Here is a 24,586-nt window from a genome sequence, read left to right as displayed (position 1 = left end):
AATATAATAAATAAGAGCAGTTTCGAAAGGCCCACACGTAAGGTACTGTAGCTGAACAGTTTAGACTCAGTGTCCGATGTGTTAGTAGGCTCAGCCTTTAAGAATGAAAGGGCGGTTTGGTTGTTGACTTAATTGAACCCTTTAAAATGCTTGATTTTTAGTGGGATACATATTAGACTATAGAAAATGGGATGAAAGGTCAGGTCATACTCAAGCCTTATGTTTAGTTTGATCGTAAAAATTAAAAATTTTATAGAAATATGAATAGACTAATCATATGATGCTTGGGTAGGTTTAACATTAAGGTTTGCCAAAGTATCTTGTGATATAAACATAATTTCATGCTTCTAGTTTTAGTGGTTAACACTTCATAGGCGTATGGTTTTATAACCTTAAATCCTGTATTGATGGGATGCTCCAGGGGACGGATACCATGGGTCTTTATGCGATATATCATCTGGGTATTTATATCTCCTAAGTGGATTTATGAATATTAAAAGAGCTCAAAGAACAAACCTGCAGTTTATCTGCCAAACATAAGTCATTAAACATGATCACCTCGTACTTCAAAGTACAAATACACTACTGACTTGATCATCCACGCTGTTAGTCATATGGGGTCCCCTTGCTCGCGCCCTATTACCATTAAGAAACGGGCAAAAAGGGACACATCATATATAAGCCCTACAGATGAATTTGTGCATACTCACCCTTGGAGATGGACTTTGGGGTATTGCTTGATAACGGGGGTATGTCATGTAGTGGGGAACACTTACTAGTTAGTTACTAAATACATATCTTAATCATATCTACTGGCTGCTAGGTAGACCTTAATGCTTAAGCTTAGGTGGATAAACAATATCCTTGATTGTCTTTAGCTATTCTTGTAAATGGTGCAACACGTTTTGATCAACTAGATATAAGGTTTAAGTCAAATTGGGGTGGCTCGGGTCTAGTAAAACCATAAGAAATTGTTCTCAATTGTGGGTCTCACTTAGTCACACAAACTAATATATTTGTCACACCTTATCTGTCTCGGTAAGTATTAGGGGCATGGGTTTAAGTGGGTCGAATACCGACAATCGGCCTGATCTAGCTATTTAGGTAAAAGCTGAAGTGTGGGGATATTTGATGTAGTATAAAATATACATATTATTATATAATTATTTCCTATACTTTAAATCCGTTTTAGCTAGTTTTCTTTTAAAATTATATCTAATTAATGACTAGTTTGCTAATCTGTTAATAGTAATGTGAAAAATAAATATGTGTTCAAATTTTGTTAACAAGTTTTATGATTGACAAAGTGGAGTTATTGAATATATTAAATGGCATTAATTGAGTTATTCTCTTTTTTTTACGTAGGTATGTAATGTGAGTGTGAAATCCTATTTACAAAATAAGCGTTATGGGCCATGAATTAATTTCTTCTATACTTAATAAGTGGATGGTGGCCCGCATGTTGAATTGGTGTAGAACGTGGCTGGGTTTTATTTAAAACGAAACAAGGCTTAGCAGCCCAATAAGAGAGAAAGCAATTTGGAGGTCAAACGAAGAATATTATTATATTCCTTTGGAGGGTGTATACTGCCAGAAGGCAGCCGCAAGAGGGAAAAAGACTGCTGGAATTTTATAAGGGTTCGAAGGCATTAGCTCAGATTATTCTTGGGTGCTCAACAAAACTCCAAAAAAAGGGGGGGACCCGTAAGACTAGAAGGCATCACCAATCTTAGAATATTTTTGGGTTTGAGGTTTTCTTTTAAACATCAATTTTTTTTCATTGTTTGTCTTTACCATGAAATCAAATAATATGACTGTGTTTCGTGTTATGTTTAATATGAGAGGCTAAAACTTGTTAGAACTACCTAGGTTTGGTTGATTGAAGATGTGTTGATGATAGTTTTGGGTTAATTAGCGAACATATAAGTGATTTTTCTATTGTCAAGTTCATATTATTTCGATTTTATTCTATGATTGCTATTGAGTTTGTTCATTGTTATATTAATTAAACCCCGTATGATTTTATCTTTACATGAATTAGTTTCGTGTTTTTTTTAGGATTGCATGCTAGACTGATTACTTGGTGTTTTTGGTCGTTTATGGTAGACGTCACCATAAGGTTTGATTGGTTAGAGTTGTTTATCTCAGTAGTTCATCTCCTTTTAGTCGGACCAAGACATTAGGAGTCGGTTTATCTCTTTGGTCTAGCCGATTTAGTTAGCCGTTGCGAGACCACGTTCGGTTTTCTAGCCATTGATTAGGTTAATTCGTAAGCTGAATTATTTAATCTTTAATATTGAATTACCCCTTATTCTCTAGGTTTGTTAGGATTACGAGCCTTAGATGAATTTGTGACTTTGATACAGACCAAGTAACAAATCATTAGGGTACTTAGAAAATCAACCGTGCTTTATTATTCTTTCTAGACGTTTTTAGGGGTCTTTAGTAAAACTGACCGTGGGGACCTATTTTCCCTTATTATTGTCTAGTTAGATTATCTTCAGAACCCGGTTTCTGTGTTCGTTGTCACCCGAGCGTCGTTGATAGTCGTTAAGATTCCTTACCTAGGTGGTTCCCCTTCATCATATTTGAGAGCTCCGTTAGTGCCATTAGTGTCGTTAAGTTTTCCCGTTAGTTTTGTTAAGTCAAGTAAGTTAGTTAAATTAGTTTAAATTAATTAAATAAAATAATAAAAAAAAGATAATTAATTAAATATTGTTATTAGGCAGTACTTAGTTAAGGTTTAGTATCCGAACCACCTCACGTGTCCTTGAGTTCGATATCCGGACTTCCTTAGCTCTTTGCTACACGCGACCGGTACACTTGCCGATTGTGTGAACTAGGTTAGGTTGTTTGGTTTTAAAGCTTAGTTGCGAATCGCATTCTATTTATATATATATTTTTTCACACATCAATGGACTTGATGAACAGAGTTTGCAAACCTTATTTAGATAAATTTGTAATCGAATTCATCGACGATATACTTATTTGCTCTAAATTAGAAGAAGATCACAAAGTTCATCTTAGAATCTTGCTTGAGATACTCCGAAACGAGAAGTTGTATGCCAAATTTTCCAAGTGCGAATTCTGGCTACATGAAGTACAATTTCTTGGCCATGTTATCAATGCAAATGGAATTCAAGAGGACCCCGCAAAGATTGAAGCAATAGCTAAATGGGAGATTCCTAGATCACCAACCGAGGTCCGAAGTTTCCTGGGTTTTGGCTGGATATTACAGAAGATTCATCGAGAACTTCTCCCGTATAGCAGTTCCCTTAACTTCATTAACCCGAAAGAATGTTAAGTATGAATTGGGAACCAAACAACAAGAAGCATTTTAGTTACTTAAACAAAAGCTTACGAATGCACCTATACTGGCCTTGCCAGAAGGTACAGAGGATTTCGTTGTATTTAGTGACACGTCTCATTCAGGTTTGTGTTGCGTACTAATGCAAAGAAAGAAAGTAATAGCTTATGCTTCTCGTCAATTGAAAGTACATGAAAAGAATTATACGACTCACGATCTAGAGTTAGGTGCCATAATTTTTTCCTTAATGTTATGGAGGCACTATCTCTATGGAATCAAATTTATTGTGTACACTGATCATAAGAGCTTAAAATACATCTTTGATCAGAAGAAACTTAACATGCGTCAAAGAAGATGGATGGAAACTTTAAATGATTACGACTGTGAAATCATCTATCACGAAGGAAAAGCAAATGTTGTAGCTGACGCATTGAGCCGAAAGGAACATGAGAAACCCAAAAGGGTTCGAGCTTTGAGATTAGAACTACAAATAGATCTAATCAAACAAATCAAGAAAGCTCAGAAACAAGCAATTGAAGAAAACCATATCTCCGAAGAAAAGCGTAACGGCACCATTGATTCTTTAGTAAAAAAAGATGACTACATACTCAGACTTGGAAACCGAATCTGGGTACCGATTATTGGAGATTTGCGCGAAAGGATCATGAGTGAAGCTCATAAATCAAAGTATATGATGCATCCCGGTAGTGATAAAATGCATCAAAATCTTAGGCCGAACTACTGGTGGAATGGGATGAAGAGAGAGATTGCTTTATATGTTGCTAAGTGCTTAACATGTTTACAAGTCAAGGCAGAACATCAAAAGCCTTCAGGTTTACTCCAACAACCTGAACTTCCTGTATGGAAATGTGAGATGATAACAATGGATTTAATTACGAAACTCCCTAAAACTACCCGACAGCACAATGCTATTTGGGTAATCGTTGATAGGTTAACTAAATCCGCTTATTTCTTACCTATCAATGAATCCTATTCTATGGATAGATTGGCAAGAATTTACGTGAACAACATCGTAGCATTACATGGTGTGCCATTATCTATCATATCTGACCGAGACAGTAGATTTACGTCTCATTTCTGGAATAGTTTCCAACCAGCATTAGGAACTCGGTTGAATCTTAGCACTGCTTATCATCCTCAAGCTGATGGGCAAAGCGAAAGAACAATTCAAACGCTTGAGGACATGCTTCGAGCTTGTGTGATCGATTTAGGCGGATGTTGGGATGATCATCTACCTCTAATGGAATTCTCATATAATAATAGTTACCACACAGGTATTCAAGCTGCACCGTTTGAAGCTTTGTATGGGCGAAAATGTAGAACACCTGTATGTTGGTCCGAAACAGGAGATAAGCAAATATCTGGACCCGAAATAGTCCATGAAACGACGGATAAAGTGTTGCAAATCCGTGAACGACTTAAGACGGGAAGAGATCGACAAAAGAGCTATGCAGACGTCCGCCGTAAGCCATTGGAATTTCAAGTAGGCGATAAGGTTTTACTAAAATATCACCATGGAAAGGAGGTGTACGATTCGGAAAGAAAGGAAAGTTAAGTCCACGTTTCGTAGGACCATTTGAAGTACTAGAACGAATCGGTACTGTTGCTTATCGCTTACGATAGCAGAAGAGATGAGAGGAATACACGATGTATTTCACGTCTCTAACTTACCTAAATGTCTGGCTGACGAAACTTTAGCCATGCCCTTAAAAGATGTTGAAATCAAAGAAAATCTAAAATTTGTAGAACAACCCCTACAAGTTGAAGATTTTCAAGTCAAGCAACTTAAGTGCGTTGAAGGCTTAAATTAGTCAAGATACGATGGAATTCTCGAAGAGGACCCGATTTTACTTGGGAATTAGAGTCAGAGATGAGAAGGAAATACCCGCATATGTTCTAAGCGAATCTCGAGGACGAGATTCATTCTAAGGTGGGGAGGATGTAACATCACGAAAATTTTGGTCCAAATTTGACAAACTAATAAAACTTAAGGACTAAAAATATTCATGGCAAAAGTAAAGAGAAAAATAAGACAAAGAATGGAAGTAGCTTATGTTAAGGAATGGAATAAGGAGACTTCATCCCACATCGGAGAAAGAAAGAAAAATTAAGCACTTTATAAGGAAAGAAAATTCCATGGAAATGTTCTTATGTGGTCAACCACTCTCCCTAGTCCTAGCGGAGGGTGCGAAGCCCCGACATGCACGCGCACGGGCACGGGCTCAGGTACTGGTGAAGGGCGATGGGCACAATGTGGCGCTTTGATGGCGCACTTTGCACTTCGCACGCTCGCATCGCCGCGAGCCGCCTTTGTAATTTTGGATGATGATGAGACGAAATCAAGTTATGGCAAGTTACCAAAAGATCAGAAACCAAAAATGAACAGATTTAAAGTTTTGCATCTTCGTGATACGCAAAGAATCCACGTTTTGCATCTTCGCAATACGCGAAGATGCAGGACACGTGGCGAGACCGTGGCGACACCTGGCAGGCCTAGGCGACACGTGGCAATCCTACGCGGCGACTCAGCGAAGCTAGTGCATCTTCGCGATACGCGAAGAAGCTTCGTGATACGTGAAGATGCAGGAAAAATTCTATAAATAGGTAGGCCATGGGGATTTCACCATTCATTCCTCACACACTCCAAAACACCTACATTACCTCGATAAGCGTGCCACGACCCCGATATGGCGATATCCCGACAAGTCTTACCTCGAAATGCGTGCCATAACTCTACCTAGTTACTCTCTCTCGACCTCTCTCCAAGTAGAAGTGCGGTCCAAATAGAAGTGTGGTCCAAGTAGAGCATAGGCGTTTCGAGTAATAAGCCATTCAAGGTAGGAGTTCTGCCCGATTATTATATTATAAATGGCTTTGACCCTAGTCAGGGATATAGCCTGTACCTTGATTTTATAAAAGTGGAAATAAGATTCCATAAAGTCGAGATTTTAGATAAAAATAATACTTCTTTATTATATATAAAGATTTTATAATAAAAGAAAGTTGAAATATATGTTTCTTCATGAAGAAGAGACAAAGGTTTATAAGTGATTAACAAGAAAGGACTAGAGGTCCTTATATTTATAAAGAGATAAAATGTCAAAGTAAAGGTTATCCAATCGGACTAAAGGTCTGAAGCTAGATCGTTGATCTAGTACTTATAAAATGTTATTCTCGTACTATAGGTCCGAGGTAACGAGACGAATTGGTGAGAAACACCAACCAAGAAGAAAGGTGAATACGTCCAACTTTTTATAAAACAAAGTCTTGAATGTTTGCATGGGATTATATCCCTAAAACTTTATAAACAAAAGTAATGCTGGCCCTCAGGCTATTGTATACGTTTGTCTGGATCCTTACATATGTGGGTAGACGGTGGGCACACCGCACCACACTTGCTAATGCCTCCGCCACGTTGGCCGGACCTAAGTAATGTCCGAGAGGGGATTATCTCGTGTATATTGAATAGTTGCTAAGACCTCGATGTTACGGTATCGCTGAAAGGTTTCAAGTATAACTGGAGGTTTATAATAGTATATTTAACTTGGTTTTTTCCTAAGCCACGATGGGCCGGGTCATAAGATACCCGAGGGGATAACTAAGTAACTTAAATGTTTTGTGTCAGCGTGTTCACCAGCATGTGTTGCTGACGTATTTTTATAACTACTTTACAGGTAATGGAGAATAGGTGTTTGGAGAAGAAGAGTAGCCGTTAGACGATCTGATGGCTCAATGGATGTTTTATAAATAAAATATTGAGAAACATGATTTTGTAATCCAAACACTTATGTACAAATTAACGGGTGTTTTAAAATCCCGTCTTTTAAATATAATAATATTTTAATAAGTCTTCCGCTTTATAACCCTAAACTCTGATATATTTACAAAACAGGTACCAACGTTGGGTGTCACGCCCAGGCCCTGAGCTGGGGTGTGACATATCACCGTGAATTCGGTTATAAATTAAGGATGTGATCATCACATGACCACGATTGATACAATGAGGGTAGTAGATTCGTGAACGTTTGGTGTGATACGCTTTGGCCTAACAAGTTTCACAATCACACCTCACCCTCCAGGAAGTCAACCAAGTCTCACGGCTGATTGAGATGTATGCGTATTGCACTTCCTTAGGCTCACAAGCCTTGGTGTCAAGGGATCGGTGTACAGGTGTGCCCCCCTTACAGTTACTACGTATCCGTTACACGAATCATCCTCAATGAGAGGGGAGGTAAAAGGTGGGAATTCTTAAGGAATTTCCTGATTTAAAAATCGTCCTAAAATTTTGAAAAATGATTTTAAGGCATAGCCTCGGAACAAGTGTGAGCTTTCGTGTACAATTGTATATGATAAACGATTTAAATAAATTATGCTATGTACAAAAATTTAAACAAGTAGGGTGCACGTATAGGGACCCTAAACATGCTACTAGGCCGTTACGTCTAACCACCTATCTTATAGCCTTCTTCTCTGATACCAATCTGTCACACCCCAACCTACGGCGGAATATGCCGGGGCGCGACATAATTGTATCATAGCTCAAAAGACACTAAAATAAATACACGTGTCAATATTTAAATTATTAAATTCATATTATTCAAGTAAATAGATTTTAATAATAATAACCGATATTTAAATGAAATATTAATTTAAAAACAAATTCATATGTATATATATATATGGAATTTATTCGTACCCTTGAAATAAATCGGTTTAGTACTATAAATAATGAATAAATAAATAAATATGAATAAATAAATAAAATAATATTTATTTCATAGTGTTATATGTATATATATATATATTATATTATATATATATGTTCTAGTGTATATATGTATACATACTAAGAGATAAGAACAATATGACGCGGGAGTCATGGCCAAAATAATTAGTTATGTATTAGATATTAATTAAAAAGGGTTTAGGTAACATGCGTATATGTTGTGGTGGTGTGAAATGATTAGTTATGTATTAAATATTAATTAAAAAGGTTACGCAACACATCACCCCCAACCGTGGTGGTTTTTACGTCGCACCATTGCATCCCTAATTATGCCCTTGCATGGTGGTGTGTAATGTCCAATCTGTCGATGTTGCATTCTTCATGGTTCATGTCACACCCCAACCTAAAGCGAAAATGCCGGGGCGCGAACTGATTGTTCACAGCTCACAAGATACTATCATACATTATAAAATATGACAATATCTATTTAATTTTATTTATTTCAAATTTTCATTTAAAGTGAACAAGTTTCAAATATAACAATAATAAACCCAAACTAAATAATAGACAAAATATTCTTTATTTTATTTCCTAAGGTCTTTCTATGAGTTCTTCACCTTAGCTTCGAATCAACTGTTAACCTGCATATGCGTAGAAAATAAAGAGATTTGTCAACAACACATGTTGAGTGAGATGATCACCAGTTTTCATGATACAATAATAATAAATATAGGAATATTGGTTTTAAATAATCCTAACTATGGCCTATTGGTAAATATCAGTCCCAACTTTACACTTGTCTGCTGACCGTCCCAACTATTTATGTATTCGTTTTTAACGGGTCGCGACTAACGGATGTTAACTCCGTTAGTGATTTGCTGACGTGGACCTTCTTCTCCGGCCGGAAACTTGCCGGAAACCTGCAACTTGCCTACATTCTCCCTAATATCGTCACACAGTCTCCCTACCTCTTCAAAAGACATTGGAAATTAGAAAATGAAGTAGATTTCATCTTCTTTCATGGCAAATCCCTATATACCAAACCCGATTTTATTTTCAAAAATTTGAAATCAATGTTACACAATTTACAAAATAAGCATAGGGCTTTTGTTAAGAGGATAAAAACGAGTCGAATGATGTGTCAATTACCTCGAATGGTGCACGATTGACGAGGGTGGACTTCGCCGAAGACAACAACGGCGGCACGTCGGCTAGGTTTCGAATGAGGGGAAAGATAGAGAGAGATGGTGTAACGATATTAGGAAGAATGGAGGCGAGTTGCAGGTTTCCGACAAGTTTCCGGCCATAGAAGAAGGTCCACGTCAGCAAATCACTAACGGAGTTAACATCCGTTAGTCGCGGCCCGTTAAAAACAAATACATCAATAGTTGGGACGGTCAGTAGGCAAATGTAAAGTTAGGACTGATATTTACCAATAGGCCATAATTGGGATTATTTAAAACCAATATTCCATAAATATATAATAAATAATAAATGATAAATAATAACTGCGCAAACAAAATAATGTGAGTAATAATCAATCAAACCTTGAGCAAATAGTGTGCCAGTTGACCATGCCTCACAAACACGGGCTATGGCTACTATGACTAGCATACAAATGTGATTGTCGGTTGACCATGCCTCATGAAGACGGGCTATGGCTACTAGGACAGCGCATGATCATACTATAATGTGATTATGATGGACCTTCTCTTCGAATATGATAGAATGTAAGCACATAAGCAAGTAACAAATAACATTTGATTGAATACACACAATCATTCGTTCGCTAGTTTTGTGTATGTATGTAATATAAAAGGAAGTATTAGTAGGCATATATCCCCAAAATGTTTAAAAACAGTAAAATAAAAAGGGGAATGATATCTCACCTTATTGCTTAGGCGAGCGTGCGAGAAATAGACAAAAAACACAAGTAAACGAACGAACCGTCTTTTAACGTGCTGACTGAGATAAACTGAACTGATCTGAAACTTAGAGATAGTAAACTATGATTAAAACCGAGAACATAGCTGCTAGAATCGATCCAAACAGATGTCTAGAACTCCGGTTATGAGATATTTAACGAATAAGCGAGCTGGTACTGACCAGAATCCGAACAGCGAGTCAGAAGTCGGGTTTTGGTCAGTAGCCTTAAAATCTCAAAAAAAAAAAATAAAAGTCTTCTGGACCGAAAGCCGGTTCCGACCAGAAGCATGAGCAATTTATTGGTCAAAGTTATTGAATGTTTTACCCTTAAACGGGTTTGAATCGAATTGATCCGTTAATACCCCTCTATCTCAGAAATTGACTGAGGGTTATTGAAAAGTGAGTATTATTGAAAAATTAACCGGTTAACAACTTACCCGGATAATGCTTGAGTTAATGAGGAATCGAGGTCAAAGGTTAAACAAACGTCAAAGTCAACTGCAGCTTTAAGTCTTCACGTAAATAAGCAAAAAACGAGAGAGAAATCGTTGGTTTGAGGTACGTGACGTTTGGGAATGAAGGATTTCAGTAAACTCTAGGGTTTGGAGTTATGATACGCTTATATAGTTAGTATATCAACTTGTTGGACAAGAAATCGACTCGTTTTGGTAATCGAATAACATATTAATGACGAAATTGGGCCTTGTAATGACGGACATGCATGATTTGGAGGTGATTTGGAGGCTTAAATGAGTTAAAAATGAAATTTGCGTCTGCAGTTGCCCTGTGGCATAGCGTGACGGAGATCACACATGCCTTTCGCCTAGCACCACGGGTGGGGTTTCACAATAGCTTTTGAAATGTGGCAAGAATGACCCCTGGACTTGTATATATTCAATTTTAAACACCAAAATACATGAAATAGAGATCGTAACTAGGAAAAAACCATAAATTAATATTTCTTATCACAAGCCAACATACAAATATAAATATGAAAAACCAGAAGTTTTAAACGGGTCAGGTTTCGGGTTCAAAAATTAGCATATGTTAAATTACGCATCACTCTAAAATGGGTTCTATTCTCTTACTTGGAGGAGCTCCAATTTCTTTTAAAACTAAAAAGCAATCTGTAGTCTCACGTTTTTCCGTTGAAGCGGAATATTGTGACATAGGCACTATCGATATTGAAGCTTTGTGGGTTAGATGGTGTAACATTCATCACTTTTCAAACCCCAAAATTCAATCCATTTTAAATTTTCGGTTTTGTTTATTAACATACATATATGTAAATATATATGTCACTTGTTTTGCACGTATTCATTTTTTATTATTTTATTTATTATAATTGGGTTGTATTCGCACTCGTTAAATCGACCATTTCGTTGTCTCATTATATTCGTTTTTAACGTTCATCGTTAAAAATATGCACGATAATTTACGTTTACCTATTGCTTGTTTTTCTATACGTTTTGTTCAATTATCGAGACTTCTTGATTTAAAGCTTCTATTTAAACGAATCTTAATAATACGTTAAAATTATAACTTCACATTATGTTTATTATCGCATCTCAGAGTTCGGGATCCAATTCATGAAGTATGTTTAAATTTTAATTTTATAAAAACTCAAAGTCCAATGTTTACTTTGAAAATATAATTTTATAAAGATTTTATTATAACTTCAAACTTCAGGGTTAAAAGTGTAAAAATATACTTAAATTATAATATTACTGAATAAACCCAACCCAACCACCCAGCCCTCGTTTTTCCGGCCACTTCCCGGCAACGGAAGCGGCGCCGGCAAAGCATATAAAAGCCCCGTAACTTGCCGTTTGACCTTTTTGTTATATCAACAACCTTAACCGTCAACTTTAACTCGTAATTGATATATTAATTATATCATAACATCTTGTAAAAGCCGGAAAATCCGTAACCATCGCCGGATAATTAGCCGCGATCAAAGCATCGACATTAACATGTAATTGACTCAATTAACAGTATAAATAGATCAACCTTATAAGCGTAAAGCCACACACATCATCAATTAACATAATATAGCACCCAGAAGTCGTAATCAATGTTATGCCCGATCGTTTTTCCAGCCATGTTTGTTCTCCCTCATTCTGGCATCAGTAGAGGTAAATGTTATATGGTTTTAATTCGCGTACATCAATAAAATCAAACCCCTAACTTAATTTAATCGTACATGGAACCATTCCGGAGAATTGAAATTCTAGGGTTTCTATATGAAGATGATGAACATGTTGGTTATTTATAAATATCAGTTTTCGTATGTTAACTGAATTGCTTCATAGTCCAACTAGTTAGATCATGGTTTCGTCACACGCAAGACCCGGGTTCGAAACCCAGGTCAACCTCTTTGAACTGTTTTTATTATTAATAGCTAATATAACTTTTAAACTAATAATATATATGTACTAATAACCATAGCCTAAACGAATACAACACCCAGTCCACTGGTTAACTTCATGTTCTTGCAAACAACAGACCCGGGTTCGAAACCTGGGTCAAGCTTCCTTTAAAAAAAAACTGTAAATATTATTATTAAAATTCGGGTCCTAGATCAGTTGGTTAATGTCTTTAACTCGTAGCGTATGGTCCTGGGTTCGAAATTCGGGTCAAACCTTTAATTTTTTTTATATTGTTTTTAATTAATCTTTTATTTATTAAATCATTATAAATCATTTTAAAATCATAATTAAAACCATAAAAATCATTTTAAATTAAATAAAAATTATATAAATTATATATCACCATTTTCACTTAAAAACCGAACTTCCACTCTCGTAAAACGTTAATTAAAAATCGTTAATAATCTATATCATAACGTTTAAAATATTAAAACTCATTTCATTGAAACGTCAAATAAATTTCTAAACTTGTAATTATTAATTCAAGAATCTCGAACCTTTTAACCTTTACGTCGTCGCCAATAAATAATAATATAATAACCAAGAGTTGTAAAACTTGTAATGTATTCTAAAACCTCAACCTAAATTATCAATTTAATCCCATTAGATTATCAATTAAAGTCTCGTATTGGTTTATTCTAGCTAGTGCGGTTCTTCAAGTCAGCTTTTGTGACGCTTTCGGTTCGTTCACCGTTTACAATCTTTACAACACATTCAGTTATTATCATCATATCAACTCATAAGGTGAGTTTCTCACAACCCCTTTTTAAACGTTTTCATACTTTGGGGTAGCATATGTATCCTACAAAACTTCAAGTAGTTATTATTTCGATTACAAACTACAATTCACTATATGGACTTGTGTGTTACTTGATTACTTGCTCGAATTTACTTGCACGTGGTAGCCTCAATAAGTATGATCATACGCCTCCCTTTGCACTCAGGTCCATTTTTATCGAGTGGAAAAGGGCCTCATTATCCGAGTACGTTGGTTGCTACCAATTGGAAAGGACCTTACTTGCGCGATTACCCGAGTACGTTGGTTGATATCAATTGGAAAGGACTTGCTCGTTTATCGCTTTTCCATGAATTGTATGATTTTTACGTATTATATAAAACTGTGGGAATCTCACCAGCTATGTTCATAGCTGACTTTATTTTATACATATGTTACAGGTGTAAAGATACGAGGATGAAAGTTAAAAGACACATAGCATGCCTATAGGATATTCAAAGAACAACTTATTATGGTCACCTAATAGTGTCACGTGTGTTTAAGCAATCTGTATGTCACACTCAGGTGTTTCCGCTTTAGCCGGGGTGTTACAGATGGTCACTCTAAGATTTCCAAGTCTACTGCCCGGATACAACTCCGTTATACCACCGTTACAACCTTGCAACCATACACATAGCCAACAATCCCTTTTTCCATGAGCACAACCAAACATGTCGAGATGGACTACTATTTTTTCCGATAATGGTTAGAGTCAAAGGACATCTTGCCGAGCCATATCGACACCAATAAATAGATTGCTAACATGTTCACTAAGTCGTTGGGAGCGCACAGCTGCATAATTTACTTAACAAGCTGGGCGTTCATGATCTTCGTGCCCAACTTGAGGGAGAGTATAGAATTTGAATATGTTTGTCTCATATTTTATTTATGAGATATATCTTCTTTTATTTTGGTGCTTAACCTATTTTAATCATTTTATATGCATATACCCTTTTCTAGGGTGCTTTTCAATTAATAAGAAAATAGTATTCTGTTATATCATTTTTTTTATAAATATGAGAAGACGTGTGTAGATAACCAACATGTATTTATATCTTTTGTATTTGATACTTTTGGTTTCCTCGCATATGATATAGTGGAGTTACTTAGCCGAGTTCAGCGGGTCATACATAGTAATGTTATGACTTCAAAATCAGTCAATGTGGTTTTTAAAAGATTGGGTTATTCAATAAAGTGGCGGAGCATGTTACCCGTTTGCTTTCTGTTTCGATGTAATCAATACCTTTTAAAGTATTTTTTATTATTCTTAAAAAAAAAAACAAAAAAACGAGAAACATGCATGGGCCCATTTGTTTTGGTTGAGGTCAGCAACTCCGACATCGGTCACCATTTTTAGTGAATTACTATTGAACCAATAAACCCCTTTTTAATTTTACTTCTTTATTAATATTGACTGATAAACCCTTTCATGTGATTTGTCTCGTTACGTTATGGTGATTATGGAAGGCTAGAAATGAAATGGTGCATGAAGGTTTGGTGGTAATAGCTAGTGCCGTGGTGGAAAATGTAAAGACTCATAAGCTTTCTTTGGGTCAAAAATAGATCGAGGGCCTTCGTTTTCATGGGTGGACTGGGTTTGTTTTGTAGTATAAAGGTTGGGTTGTTGCCCCTGTTGGTGTACTCAGGCTGGGTCTAGTAGCTTTCTGGGCCGACTTGGTTGTTTATTGCATTTTTGGTGCCTTCTAATACAATATTGCGTTTATTTGTGGTTAGAACAAAAAAACAAAAACAACGTATTTATTTGTAAATGAATAATATTTAAATAATCCTGTTTTCCATTTTTTTAGAATGACAACATTTTTTTGTTTAGGTTACCACACTTCTTAAATTGGAGAGTCTCGTTGCTCTACTCTGGCCAGACTACGTTGTGTTAACCGAGCCTGTGCCGACTTCATAGTTTGGCTTAAGAGTTCCCCCGGGAAATCATACCGCCGACTCCACTTGACAGTCATCATGCCGCAACAAGAGCAGAACTCTCTAGCGTAACACACGGTGGGACGAAAACCCGGATGAGCTCGAGATTCCAACTGATAACCTCTCAAGGCCTAGCTCAAATCTTTCATTATCGTATCCACCAAAGTCACACAAGTGAGGATCAAACTTTAGTTTCCATAAAAAAAACCTCCTACCACCAAGGCAAAAGTGATCGATAGAAATAATCACATGAGTGTCCTTGTTTTCTTTTTTTTGTGTACCGTAAATGTAAATTTATTGAATAATACTCCCTCCGTCCCACTGAAAGAGTCCACACTTCCCTTTTTGCTTGTCCCACTGCAAATGTCCATTATCAAAATTTATTAGCTAATTTCTAAAAATACTCTTAAACACATACAACTACCATTAATAAACAATACTTGTGGACCCACATGAATAAAAGGAATAAGACAAAACATTTTTCTTCTTTCAATTCTCAAGAATACGAGTACATACATTTTTACATCTTGTAACTTGATTTCATACGTTAACATGACTACTTAGACAGAAAGTGAATGAGACAAAAGATTTTTCTTCTTCAATTTTTGCTATACATGCATGCTCTCAAAATACTTTCTTATTGCTTCATGTTTTCTTCTTTTACATGCATTTCTTAATGATTCAATGACGAAACTACTTCATTAATCAAATCGCCATCACACTCGATTTGCAACGGTAACCTTCCTTGACGTTCCAATTTACCTTTACCGATATGTGGTGTTTGATAATTGTTGATACCATGCACCTTCATGATTTCTTTCATGCATGTTTGTAGAGTCAAAAAGACATTGTTAAGCTCATGTGATGACATTTTGTCAAAGGAAGTTTGGACCGCATGAACCAATTCATCGATTGATCCCAAAACCTCTTGTTCCTGAAGTGATTGAATCGCGCGAAAAAACCCGAGATCTAACACATTTAAATCTGGGTTATTTGGTGGTTGAAAACAAAGTCGAATATCAAACCCACCTCGAGATGCTTCTTGAATAAATTGTTCATCGTCAATATTAATATGTGGTCTCGCATTGTCTTGTTGAATAAATATTGGACCCATATCACCGTGTGGCCATTTATCCCTAATAGCTGGTATTACTTTATCGATTAACCACGACCTCATTACTTCTTTAGTCACCGATAATATATGCTTATTCTCCATAGTCCCTGCAACACGATTCTTACTTGAACGTTTTGCGGGTTCAAGTTTTGTGAAAGGAAAGATACCTATCTTTCCCGAGAAAATTTCATTACCCGACTTGTCGAATCTTGGTCGTGCAATCGCGGCTAGAAACATAACCTTTGTGATAAAGATTTTGGATTTACATGTTCTTAGTGGCTCATCCTCACCGGGTACAAGGTAGTAACGTTTAGATGGTTTTGACATGTAAAACCATTTTTCATCAATGTGAACGACGTTAAACATATCATAAAATGAAGGATTAGACAAAGATGGAGTAATCATAGATAGACAAAATTATAACCTTTTTTTTTATTCTCCTCCGTCAAAGTCGGCTTAATAGCATTCATATGTGGTCGAAGTTCACCTTCTTTTATTCTTCTATGCAGAGTTGATTTTGAAACATTGAGTGCTTTCGCAATTGATCGAATATAGGTTCGACGACATAGTGGTATTTGTGCAACTTGATCGAAATTGATTTGAATCCTATTTTGTTTAACTACATATGGTTTCCTTGAAGACACGTCGACCTCATATCCATGTAGTGCTTGAAATCTAGCTCGATGCCAAATGCGACTTACGGTGCGGGTAGATACAGAGAAATGTGATGCCACATCGCTTATAGATCCATATTTTAGTTTCCCATCAATGCTTTGCTGCAATAAGGCTTCATATATGGTTCGACGTTGGGAATTAGTCAAGTTGGGTTTGGTGTTTGAGTTGGTAAAGATATCCATTAAATATACAAAGTAAAGAAAATGAATATGAAAGCAAGCTTAGTGAAGTACTCTTAACATTAATGCTCCAACAGACAAATGGGTTTGTATACAATTGAAATGGTGAAAAAAAAGTTGGCGGTAAATTTGGATTTTTGTTTGGCGTTAGATATGGAGTCAAAATAAAAATACTTCGTAGGCTTATTTCTAAAAAGTTCAATAGTACAGTAAATCTCACAAAAATAGTTTTGACGGTCAAATGGAAAGTAAGTGTCTCCAAAAGTTTTTACGAGTATTTAAATAAAAAGTTGTCAGAATACAACTTAAATGGGGCCAGAGAAATTTGTTTACATTTTTTACTTAATTGATATTTTCATGTATTATTGTCATTTACTAAGCAAAAAAAGCAATCATTTCATCCACCATGCATGGAGGGAGTAATAATTTCAAATAAATTCGTTCATTTGTCTGTAAAACTAGAGGTGTTCAAAAAAACCGGTTATAGAACCGGTTTGGTCGGTTTAACCGAAAACCGGTTAATAGAAAAACCGGTTATTAAAAAACCGGTTAGACCGGTTATTGAACCGCCGGTTAGTACTTCGGTTACTCATTCGTGGACAAAAACCGGTTATTGAACCGGTTAGTAAAAAAACCGGTTAAATTTAAAAACCGGTTATTAAAAAACCGGTTAACCTAAAAACCGGTTAACCTACCGGTTTTTAGGTTAACCGGTTTTTTGACCGTTATAAAACGGCCATATGACCGTTTGGGTCCTTTTTTGCCCGTTTTTTCTTGATTTCTAGCCGTTTTTTTTAACATTTTACCCCCACAAACAACTATATATAGTTTAGGTTGGGTAGGTTAGCTCACACTCGATTATACAACTCTACTAGCTCTAAACGTTTATTTCATACGCGATTATTTTGTTATCTCACACTCAATTATACCACATTACCACTCCATACGCTCTTATTTCGTAGTCGTTTATTTCATACTCGTACTCGTTTATTTCATACTCGATTATACGCAAAGAAACATTTTCAAGATACCGTGCAAGATGGGTTAAACGTGATCGAAACGCAAAGAAACAGTTTTAAAAGAATGTTACGAGATGTTTTTAGCAACAATAAAACATTTTCAAGATACAAAAAATTTTGTGTAGAAGCTAATTGTCAATGGTTGGGGCCAAATTGGGATTGTCCAACAAGATGGAACTCGACTTGTAATATGTTTGAGAAAGCCATCCAACAAAAAGAATCATTAATTGCGTTTCATCAAATTTTGTCAAGTAGGGGTAAATGTGCACCATATGATCCTAGAAACTGGTTATTGATTGAGATCGTTACGGAGGTCCTTCAAATTTTTAAATCTTGCACAACTAGTTTATCCAGGGTTTACTATCCAACAAGCCCCATTGCTTTACCAAAAATTGCTGTCATGTGCACAAAGTTGAGTGAACTTGATTGTAGGGGTGCACCTTATTTTGATATGGGTGTAAAAATGAAAGAAAAATTTAGAAAATATTTTCAACAACTACCCGCTGTTTTGACATGTGCTGCTGCGTTAAACCCTTGCATCAATGTTGGTGGTGTTGAAGCTTTAATAGAAAAAATTTGTGATGAGCTTGGGTTAAACGACGATCAAAACCCCTATTATAGCCAAACTTTAAAGAATGCTTTCAACACCACCTTGTCAAACATGTATGATGTCTACCTTACAAAATACGGGTCGTCTTCCCAAATTCATGACTCGTTAAGAGCTGTTGCCCAATCCCAATCCCAAACCGACCTTGAAATGGGGATGTACTACATGATTTGGGAAGAAGCCGCGTACGACGATTACCTAAGAAATAGCTCGGGATCGGGTAGCGAAGAAAATTAGTTAAAGAAACAGCAAACATGGAGGCAAATCATGAGTAAGAAACAACAAGTTGTTCATGTAATCGTGTCTAAGCATTCTTTTTCCTAATATGTGCTCTTATTTACTTGTTGATTTGGATTTTTCTAATTTAGTTAAAGAAACAGCAAACATGGAGGCAAATCATGAACAAACTGCGATTGGGAACAACAGGAGCATCTGCTAGTTCACGATTTAATGTTTGTATTTTTGAGTTAAATCATGAACAACAGTTCTTGGCAGAGATTTCTTCAGTGTTAATGATTTAATGTTTGTATTTTTGAGTTACGAATATGCGATAACGATTTAATGTTTGTATTTTTAATGTAAAAACTATAAATGAAAGTTATGTGTTTTTAATCTTTGGTTTGTTGAAAACACATTCACCAACACACACTCATACTCATCTTCCAAGCAAAGAACCCTAACAACGAAAGCAAAGAATGGCTTCGGTCAGTCCGTTTTGCCTTGTAGTTACCGGTTTGCCTTGTAGTTACCGGTTTGCCTTGTAGTTACCGGTTTGTTTATACTGTGAAAAAATAATGGTCTTCATTAAGTACAAAATATAAAAAACAAATATTCGTATTTGAAACCGCGAAATTTAAAAAAAAAAAAAACCGGTTAATAAAAAAACCGGTTTATTAACCGGTTCTAACCGGTTTCTAAACCGGTCCTAACCGGTTAGACCGGTTAGGGTTTTGACAGAAAAAAACCGGTTATTAACCGGTCCGGTTATTAACCGAACCGGTTTTTTTCCGGGCAAAAAAAAAACCGGTCCGGTTAATAACCGAACCGGTTTTTTTCCGGGCAAAAAAAAAACCGGTCCGGTTAATAACCGAACCGGTTTTTTTAAAAAAACCGGTTTGTGCACCTCTATGTAAAACCCACGTTAATCGGTCTGCAATAATTCTTCTTCTTCTTCTTCAACCAGGTAAACTCTGATTCCTTTAATTTTCATCATCCAATTTACTGTTTATGCTTCTAGTTGTTTGCTCAATCACACGAATATAATCCCGTTTTTTTTTGTTGTCATTTTACCGTTTTGAAACCCTGGGCATCTTCGTTTGTATAGTATTGACAGCTGATCTGCGTGCGTTTGATATAATTTAATTAGTGCTAGTTTTTGTGTAATTAGAGGCATGATGTGGGCGCTTCTGAGAAGGCGGTGGAGGGAGGAGGAGAGCTGCTTCCGAAATCAAGTTTAGTCTGGTGGCTAATGTATGTTTTGTTAATTTATCTTCACTCATTGCAATTGGAGATTCTGTGTCTCAGTCTTTACATCTAAACCTACTTAACCTATACAATTACGGTTGTTAACCAGCCGAGCGGGAAGTTTGTTTACATTCGTTCGTATAATAAATGAACAAACACGAACAAGAAACTTTGTTTGTTTACTTAAACCAACAAATATGAACAGAGGCTGCGTTCGCTCATCTGTGTTCATGAGCGTTCGGTAATGTGTTCATTTATATTCGTTTGTTTATGTTCGTTAGTGAAAGGTTTTTTTATAATATTTAATCGTAATAACCAGTCCACATTTATATTTTATAATTTTATTGTTTATGTTCAGTTCATTTCGTTAATGATTTGTTTTATAAGGTCCTGCTATAGCAAACAACATATCTAACTTGTGTTTCGTTGACATTATCATAATAAAACCGCCGAATGAGGGATGATTTTGCTTATGATTATTATTTTCTCTCAAGTGCTTAACTTTATATTTACTTAAGGTGATTATGTCTGATGTTTTGGATTAAAAATGTTGCTATTTTTTTTCTTTCTTTTTCTCTAAAATAGTACATGCTCGTTTGCGTTTGTGAATTCAATTCCTTAATGAATGAACACCAACAAGACCTTGCAGTTTGTTAGCGTTCATGAACCGTTTGTGTACAAGTTTAATGCTAAACGAACAAACAAGAACAAGGTTTCGTTCGGTTCGTTTACAGCTATACACACAATTAAACCACATAATTTGGAAAAAAGTTTGTGAAATTGAGAAAGAAAGAATCTATTAAGGCTTTAACCAGCATCATTGTTCATGATTTTGATTAATTTTGAACTTTAATCTATTTGCTACTTAACTTTTGAAGATATTGGCCCAAGATGTGGACTGTGATATTCTCTATGGTGTGCGTGATAGGTTTCGTATTCTGGAGGACTGTGTTGCCTCAGCTAAGTTGATGGTGATGGTTAGCATGGTGGTTACTGGTCTGGTCATTTCATTCAGCATGTATCAGCGTTTCTTTCGCTCTCCTTAGATGGGCAGGTTGTCCCATGTGATATTATTAGTATTTTGAAACACTTTATTGGCTGGGTTATGTACCCATGTCTGTTTTGTATTTCCCTAGGAAACAATGTATCAAGTCTAAGTTATGTATGATATTATGTGGTTCACTTGATGATATTGTTGTATATATTGTCTTATTTCTTTTATATATTGTATGCATTAGAAAGAAAACACGATGCCTAAGTGAAGAAACACACATAACAACAACGAAGACTCACTTCCTTTGACGGCTGCTGACATTGCCTTGTTGGTTTCACAAATGGCTACAGCCCTTGCACAATACGAGGCCAAGCGTGTCACTAACTGAGGGTCCAGTACTGGTACCGGAATTCTCGTTAATGGAGGAAGCGGCTTTGGAGGAGATGATACTGGATCCCAAGGTCCCGCCAGAAAGTAAAACAGAAGTTCATCTTTAGGTTAAAGGAAGTCACTGTTTATGATTAATCGATTACTAGTTCATAAGTATTGAGTATTGACCATACAGATACCGAAAATGCTAGTAGGGTTGCTCTTACAAAGCCTATTATGCCAAAACACTAATGGAGGCTAGTAAGTTATTAGTCCATTCTATAATTTGGATAAGAGACTAATCTAAACAAACAAGCTATTTCAATCTTACTGCTCACCGGCTTTGAACTTCATGAGTCTGTTGAGCATGCAGTCCTTTGTGAAAGATTAGAATCCTAACGTAGGTTATACACAAGTGTGAACAATGGCAAGTACTAGATGAATAAATCAATGTATTATGAACCCTGAAACCATGAATTGTTAACAAATACACGAAAAGCTAAAGCAGAGCTGAAAAATGATTTATGAACAAATAAAAACAATAACAATAAAAAAACTATAGAAGAGCTGAAAAATGATTCAACCTAAACCTCATGTTCTCATGTGAAACTAAATTGATCTTTAGAAACTCATGGTGTCATTCTAATCGCTTTTGCATGTCTCCACTTGTTATGTCCATTTTTAAGTTCAAATCGATACACCTCGATTTTGGTGAATTTCAAGCAACTGGTGTTTATACATTGATATTATTTAGACACAAGTGTTTGATTCGTGTTTAATACATTGCATCTTGTTCAATATGAGAACTTTTTTTTCACCACAAAAGTTTGGAAGAAAGCACAAGTATACACCACTGATCATCAATAAAAACCTAACCTTTGTAGAACAGCGTTTTAGTGTACGATATTGAACATGAGTACCAAGGAGAGCACTGTGAAAGTCAGAAAGTTTTTCACCACTAGAAATTTGTGTATTAATTGTATTTAGGTAAAAGAGGGTAGAAGAAGGAATCTACCGGAGATGCATGTGAAATGAACATTGTACATAGAGGAGGAACACCTAAAAAAAGGACGTGATGATGCTTGTGGCATCCTGCAATGCTCAAAATATCTTCAAGCGTCATGGGAAAAATCTAGGACCAAGGTGGTTCTTTTAAGTTCAATGAAACAACTGAGTAACACCCTTAACCTCAACTTTCTTGTTTGAAGATTACAACAAAATTGTTTTCCAACCTTCATAAAAGGGGATCAATCTTAATGACACATTGTGCGGGCTTTGAGTGATCAGGATCAAGAATCGTGCAACATTTACTTATGGATTGCGAAATGGCAAATTAACTGAACCACTCTTTGACCGAAACTAATCAAATAATCATAACCGAAACTAAATAGCCTTCGTAAATTCATATACGACTAACAACCAAGTCAACTAATATCCAATCTTAACCTCACACACAATCGTTACTTCTACCTTTTGACAAAGAACCATACTGCAAAACATGCATATGGTCAACAACTAGGGTATTCTTGGTTGGGGATAATGTAATGGTGGAGGAATGGAATGGATAAGGAAATGAAATGACTCACTACCATTACTTTATTATGTTTGGTTAACCTGTGATAATATAATGAATTATTATTTTACGTTGTTTTGTAGCAAAAATATAATAAATAATAAAAAAAGCATATGAATAAAATATAAATGATAAAAATACTCATATATCAAAACTAAAAAATAAAAAAAGAAAATTGCAATGGTGATGGTGGCGTCGGCGACGGTGATGGTGGCGATGGTTGTGGTCAGGCAGCGACAGTTATGGTGGCGGCGGTGGTGGTAGGGATGAACCAATACCGGTACCAAAAATCCCGGTCCCGAAAATCGCAAATTTTTTGTACCGGTACCGAAGGTAAAAAAATTCGGGAAATATCGGTGCATGTACCGATACCGAAACTCAAAACCTTGATACCGATTTCGGTACATATACCAATCGGTACCAGTACTACATTTGCTCATCCCTAGGTGATGGTCAGCAGTGGCGGATCTTGAGCATCTAGCATGGATAGACCGAAAGTCACAACAATCAAATTTTTTTCCCTACTTTTAAGTTTCGGGTCGGCAATGCGGTTCGGGTTAGGTCGGGTCAAACTATAATTTAAAACCCTAACCTACCAAATTGAAAGAAATAGAAAATGGTGAAATGCGAATTACCGAATTTGGTCTTTGTTTGCTTCTGTTGACTGTTTTGATTAATCGATTTCACTCCCACAGGAGTCAGTTTTGAACCTCAGGCCTCAGCAGACAATGACAGTGCCCAATCAATCGATTTCACATCCAAACGATTTCATCAATTCACTTGCTTGCTTCTCCAGCTTCTATTTTGACTTCTGTGCCGAACCTCATAAGTCAGTAAGTCACACATCGGCCATACATTAGAGTTGGATTTTGGGCTTAATGTTTAGTTTTTTTTGTTTAAAACTTATTTGGGATTGCGGTTGATCTTATGAAGTTTTATTTCTTAGCCTTCCTTTCTTTATCTTTACGTTTATTTCGTAAACAATTTTTCATCTTCGCCTTTAAACAAACTTTACATTTATAAAAATTCAAGGCTGGCCTTGACTCAAAAATATGGATATGCCAGACTCAAATAACTTGGCTGTGCCGCACCCAATACATATATATATTTTCTGGATTTTTCCGAAAGAAGGATACTACCGAGTGAAAAACATGATGGGGCCACGGCCTGGTTCGGGGCGAAGAAAGATCCGCCTGTGATGGTCAGGTGGTGGCGGCGGCGACAATGGTGGTGGTGATGATGATGGTGGTGGTGGCAGTGACGATGGTGGTGGTGGCGGTGGTGGTGTTGGTTGTCAGGTGCTGCTATCTAGAGAGTAAGGTGGAAGAAGCATGAATTGAAAATGGGGGGGGGGGGGGTGGATTTGATGAAATGAAGTTCTTTGTGTAATCGTTGGGTTAATTCCATTGATCAACCAAACATCATTTTTCATTATTTAGCAATGACTCATTCCATTTCCCCTCTAATTCCTAC

The 24,586-nt window shown here is 36.3% G+C and overlaps 1 protein-coding gene across 1 annotated transcript; it reads right to left on the bottom strand.

Annotated features, from left to right (window-relative positions):
* Positions 1–15,792: 15,792 nt before the first annotated feature.
* Positions 15,793–16,638, bottom strand: LOC143558005 (uncharacterized). The gene has a single exon (XM_077046936.1). It carries the CDS (start codon positions 16,636–16,638, stop codon positions 15,793–15,795), a length of 846 nt encoding a protein of 281 aa, XP_076903051.1.
* Between the last annotated feature and the right edge of the window lie 7,948 nt (positions 16,639–24,586).

The sequence above is a fragment of the Bidens hawaiensis genome, unplaced genomic scaffold, assembly GCF_021521415.1.
Source record: "Bidens hawaiensis isolate Kalapana, Puna unplaced genomic scaffold, B.hawaiensis_p1.1 tig00019313_1, whole genome shotgun sequence".
NCBI classification, from domain to species: domain Eukaryota; kingdom Viridiplantae; phylum Streptophyta; class Magnoliopsida; order Asterales; family Asteraceae; genus Bidens; species Bidens hawaiensis.
This window is presented reverse-complemented; position numbering and strand designations above follow the sequence as displayed.